This window comes from Austrofundulus limnaeus, unplaced genomic scaffold (genome assembly GCF_001266775.1).
Source record: "Austrofundulus limnaeus strain Quisiro unplaced genomic scaffold, Austrofundulus_limnaeus-1.0 Scaffold458, whole genome shotgun sequence".
Lineage (NCBI taxonomy): Eukaryota > Metazoa > Chordata > Actinopteri > Cyprinodontiformes > Rivulidae > Austrofundulus > Austrofundulus limnaeus.
Window position 1 is genome coordinate 307841 of NW_013952860.1, and position 5680 is coordinate 313520.

A 5680-nucleotide genomic window follows, 5' to 3' on the forward strand; every position below is an offset into this window, starting at 1 on the left:
GTAGTTGCTCCACTTGACCACTAGATGTCAGTATTCATCAGCATAACATCTTTAAATCATTTTTTGCGTCTAACCCCGTTGCTTCGACCAATTACGTCAAGTATTGAGCTCCAGCGTTTAAACATGTTTTTTAAAAAGACGCTCCAATTGTAAAGTAAAATAATTAATGTTAGTATGGATTACAAACGTTAACTGTTTTTGCTATTGGCTTCCTGCTACGTAAGCAGACACAAAGCATTGTGGGAAATCAGAACTTTGACCGAAAGCAACAGTCAGCAGGATGTATACCTTCACAATAAGTGTGTTTATCTGGGAGGGGTGCTGTTGGATAGATCACATGTTGTGATTCATTGACAGTCATACCTTCTGCTGTTCAACAAAATGATGACTGGTAGATAATTAGTTATTAGTGGTACTGCATTTTAAATTTAGAAAGTACAAATCTGCTTATGAATTATGAAAATTAGTAAGACCGCTAAAGCGCAAACGAAATGTTTAGGTCCGCAATTAGCAGATTTGTGTTTTAGCGGGCTGGTGCCCACCACTAAAGTGCCATATTTATTTTTAACATTTTGTCTCAAACAATAGTTTGGATCCTGCTCTCCCTGAGATAATCCAGTTTGATGATGTCATGAATTGCACACCAGTGAACGTCTCTGGACCACAAACATTTATTAATAATTTTAGGTCAAATCCAGGCGTTAATTTATTTGGCTTTTGTTATCAGAATAAAAAAAGCTACCGATATGTAGAGATTTTACATTTTTATGCTAATATCGGACCAATAATATCTGTAGGCCGATATTATCGGACATCCTTATTTTAAATCATTCATCCACAAAAAACCTCCTAAACTCAACTGTTTGACCCAGTTTTATTCCATAAAACCGTTTCCCAGCCAGGTGTGGATGTAACGCTCCACATCTGGATTAAACACAAAGAAGTGTTGAACCATGAATACAAAAATTTAAGTTGCGGTTTGTTAAAGGAAGAAATAAATATTTTCTGGAAAGGTTTAAAGTTTTCTCTGAAAAGACGCTGAGTTTGCAACAATATATCTGTAAAAAAACAACAAAAGAAACTTGTTGAACTCCTTCCACAGATGACCGACCCCAGCCAGTCGAACGACGAAGGCATCACGGGTCTGCACAACGCCGTCTGCGGGGGGCACCGCGACGTGGTGGACTTCCTGGTTCGCATTGGGGTCAACGTGAGCGCGCCGGACAGCCACGGCTGGTAAATACTGACGGTTCGGTTGAGTTACGGTTGAGGAGTTTTTGTGACCCCGCCCCCTCCCTTGTTGACCCTCAGGACTCCGCTGCACTGCGCGGCCTCCTGTAACGACCGCGGTCTGTGTGAGTTCCTGGTGAGGAACGGAGCTGCTGTCATGGCCATGACGCACAGCGACGGGGCCACCGCCGTGCAGAAGTGTGACCCGTACCTGGCCGGGTTTGAGGACTGCGAGGGCTACCTGAGAGGTGAGACCTACACCTCCTTAAAACCTCCTCACTTCAGCTCTAATATCTGAGTTATTACAGATGTCAGGTTTAGCTCCAGAACACATTTCTAACCAGAGAAATTGCATTTCCTGCGAAAATGCTAGTGTGAAGGCCTGTTGCTGAAAACTTTAGCTGAAAGCTGCTGAAGAAGCTGAACATGTTTAATAGCAAAAGTATTATTGTAAGTTAAACTTGAAAATCTGAAAGAAGCCAAAAAAACAACAACTGAAATCTGTTAAAAGGAGCAAATATATAGCTGAAATAGCAAAAAGCAAAAAGCTGAAATAGCTGAACATAGCAGAAAGCAACTATAAGAAGCCTAAATAACTCAAAATAGCAGAAAGAAGTACAAAAAAGTAAAAATTAGCAGAAGAATAACAGAAAAGGGAAGACATATAGATAAAATACTAGAAAAAAATGCTAAAATTAGCAAAAACAAGTAGCTAAAATTGTCACAAGGAATTTACTAAGAGCAAACCCAGAATATAATGTGTAACGTTCGATAAAAATTTAGAAACATTATGAAGAAATTTAAGGATGTTTAATAAAGCTCCATTCATTTCCAATAGGAAAAAAGTAGCCGAAATAACTTTGGCTACAATTATGGAATTTATTTGAAGCTTCAATATGTGATAGAGCTTGCTCTCAGCTACCGGTGCGTCCGTTTTCATGTCAATATCTCAAACATTGGCTGAGTAAAAGGCCTTAAAAACTAGCTTTGGTGGCCATCTTGGATTTTCTTCGGCTGCTATTTATGACAGAGCTAAGTCTCAGCTACCAACAATATATTAATTTTTATCTCAATATATCAAAAATTCACCAAATTCAAGTAATTTGAACCAACTATAGCTAATGACAGCTGAACATTAGCTAAAATTGCAGCAAATAGCTGAATAGTGCAGAAAGCAACTTTAGGAAGCATAAACGGCACAAAGTAGAAGAAATAATTACAAAAAAAGTAAATAGCAGAGAAATAGCACAAAGAAGCGGAATTTTAGCTAATATAGCAGCAAAATGCTAAATTTAGCATAAGAATAAGCTAAAGGTAGCAGACTCAAGTTGGAAGTAGCACCCAGATGGTGAAATGGTTGTAAAAAATTCAACAGTAGCTGGAAATATTTTAATTAGCATAAGGAAGCATGAGGAGTACAGGTTTGCTGAATTAAGCAGAAAAAAGTTGCAATAGCTACAAAAATAATGTGTTTAGCTTTAAAAAGCTAACTTTAGCTAATATCAGCTAAACATTAGCTAAACATGCAGCAATTAGCTGAATATAGCAGAAACCATCCGTAAGAAGCTTAAATAGCACAAAGTAGCAGAAAGAAAGCTCAAAAAGTAGAAAAAGGCTGAAGAACAGCAGAAAGAAGCAGAATTTTAGCTGAACTGGCAGAAAAAAAATAAAATAAGCAAAAAAAAGGTAGCTAAAATTTGCACAAGGAAGTAAATAAGTGCAGAACCAGAACAAAATGTGTAAGGTGCTGTAAAGATTTAGAAACATTTTGAAGGATTTTAAGGTTGTTGAAAACAGCTCCATTCATTTTCAATGGCAAAAAGGTGGCTAAAAACGTAAAATAGCTGATAAAGTATAAATAGCTGAAATACCAAAAGTCATAGAAGACATGACATGAATGAGCTGAATGTTTTCATATATGAATAGTTGAAGTAGCACAAAAGTTGTGGAACGAGTTAGATGCTGAAATACGTAGGGAAGAAAAAGTGATGTCAATAGTGTGAATGATTGTGAAGTATCACACAGTGATTGTGAAGCGTCACACAGTGATTGTGAAGCGTCACACACTGTGAAGAGTCACACAGAGTGATTGTGAAGTATCACACAGTGATTGTGAAACCTCACACAGTGATTGTGAAGCGTCACACAGTGATTGTGAAGCGTCACACAGTGATTGTGAAGCATCACACAGTGATTGTGAAGCGTCACACAGTGATTGTGAAGCCTCACAGTGATTGTGAAGCGTCACACAGTGATTATGAAGCATCACAGTGATTGTGAAGCCATACAGTGATTGTGAAGCATCACACAGTGATTGTGAAGCATCACACAGTGATTGTGAAGCTTCACACAGTGATTGTGAAGTGTCACACAGTGATTGTGAAGCATCACACAGTGATTGTGAAGCGTCACACAGTGATTGTGAAGCRTCACACAGTGATTGTGAAGTGTCACACAGTGATTGTGAAGCATCACACAGTGATTGTGAAGCGTCACACAGTGATTGTGAAGCGTCACACAGTGTTTGTGAAGTGTCACACAGTGATTGTGAAGCGTCACACAGTGATTGTGAAGCATCGCACAGTGATTGTGAAGCATCGCACAGTGATTGTGAAGTGTCACACAGTGATTGTGAAGTGTCGCACAGTGATTGTGAAGTGTCGCACAGTGATTGTGAAGCGTCAAACAGTGATTGTGAAGCGTCACACAGTGATTGTGAAGTGTCGCACAGTGATTGTGAAGCGTCACACAGTGATTGTGAAGCATCACACAGTGATTGTGAAGCCTCACACAGTTAAATCGTGAAAAAAGTGATCCTTGGATTCAGAGGTTTGTGTGATGTGCAGGTGTGCAGGAGGCCATGGGCGTGGAGAACAGCGGCGTGCTCTACGCTCTGTGGARCTACCAGGCTCAGGCGCCCGACGAGCTCAGCTTTAAAGATGGAGAYATGGTCACCATCCTGCAGAAACCAGAAGGTTCTGACTGGTGGTGGGCCTCGCTCTACGGCAGGGAGGGCTTCGTTCCAAGCAACTACTTTGGGGTAAGATRTTGGTGAGATCTTCCTGCAGATTGTTTGTGACTGGAGGTCTGTTGTCAARCAGACCCAGGTGGTCTGCGGAGGACAGGAGGAATCTGCAGCCTGAAAAACATCATTTATTAAACRTGTGAAGTCATAAAAAKMCTAAAAACTGAGACAAAAACACTTTTTATTTTCCAGCTTTTTCCAAAGGTTCGTCCCAAATCTCTCTGTTAGGTGTCCCGGTGTGAGACGGATGTGAGACGGATGTGAGACGGTTGTGAGAAGGTTGTGTTGCTGTGAGAACCGCGGGGTAAATCCCTGCTGGAGAAAAACACTTCCAACTAAGACTCCTCTACTTCCTGTTCAGCTGTGCTTCAGTCGGACCTCTCTGACTCGCCTCCAAACGCTGACTCATCAGTTCACTCATCGGTGAGGGGTGTGTGGACAAACTCATGACCACTCGGTTAGGAAGTCAACCTTAACGCTGGAACATCCCCACAAAAAAAAAAGAAAAAAGAAAAGAAGAAGAAGTAGCGTCTGTGCGATGTGAAAGTATTTAGATATTTCTGGAATCTTTGCAGATGTGACGGCGTTTAGAGGTATTTTTGTGTTTGTTTTTATTCACTCTGATGATGACGTTCGTGGTTCTAGTTACAGAATGAATGTTTGAATAACGTGGCTGCGGCAGACTTTACACAGTATTTTTAAAGGGATATTTTGGACATTTAGAAGTGGGGCTCAATGGAAAGACTTCCAAAGTGTTTTTTCTTTAAAACAAGTATTTCCAAACTTTCTACACACCAACAGTGTTCCTTTCCTCCTAGTTATTTGTATAACATGAACAGCTCAACAAACTATCTACAACAGGTAAGATAGTTTTTAACTGTTACACAGAACCAGACTTCAGAATGGCTGAAATATCCCTTTAATTGCAATAATTCCCTAGTATTTGTCGGGTTTCTGATTAGCTTGTAGTCGTTGCACAGTCTTGTGTGTTGTGATGTCTGTATGATGAGCGGTGTTGAGTCGGGACCATGGAACGGGTCTGTAAAACACGGGGATGCATGTGTTTGTTGGGTTTTATGTCATGGGTTTATTATTTCCCCCCTCTTTCTTCCCTGTAAAATCTGTGCACTTTAACTTTAACACCTTCTGAGTGTAACACAAAGTGTAAAGTTTTAATATTCAATAAAAAAATAAGTAAGAGTCCTTCGTTTTAGATTTTTATTTAAAACTGAAACTGAAAACTTGACCAGCAGATGGCAGTGTTTACTCACTGTCACCACCGTTCATTTTATTAACCTCTTTAGCCTCATGCAAAACAGCTTTTTACAGTTTTATATTTCTTTTAACTTAAGATCTGTCAGTTGAGCCTGGACATGTTTGGTATCAAAATAAAGCTAAGAATCTTGGCTAAAAGCTGTTTTTACA

The 5680-nt window shown here is 39.8% G+C and overlaps 1 protein-coding gene across 1 annotated transcript in view; it reads left to right on the forward strand.

Annotated features, from left to right (window-relative positions):
- Nucleotides 1-5458, forward strand: part of ppp1r13l (protein phosphatase 1, regulatory subunit 13 like) — a 25470-nt gene extending 20012 nt beyond the window's left edge. Inside the window, exons 10-13 of the mRNA XM_014025147.1 lie at nucleotides 1103-1236; nucleotides 1312-1478; nucleotides 4077-4270; nucleotides 4448-5458. Of these exons, the coding sequence (XP_013880601.1) occupies nucleotides 1103-1236; nucleotides 1312-1478; nucleotides 4077-4270; nucleotides 4448-4483 (531 nt within the window). The 3' untranslated portion in view covers nucleotides 4484-5458. The remainder of the gene's footprint in view (nucleotides 1-1102; nucleotides 1237-1311; nucleotides 1479-4076; nucleotides 4271-4447) is intronic.
- Nucleotides 5459-5680: the final 222 nt, after the last annotated feature.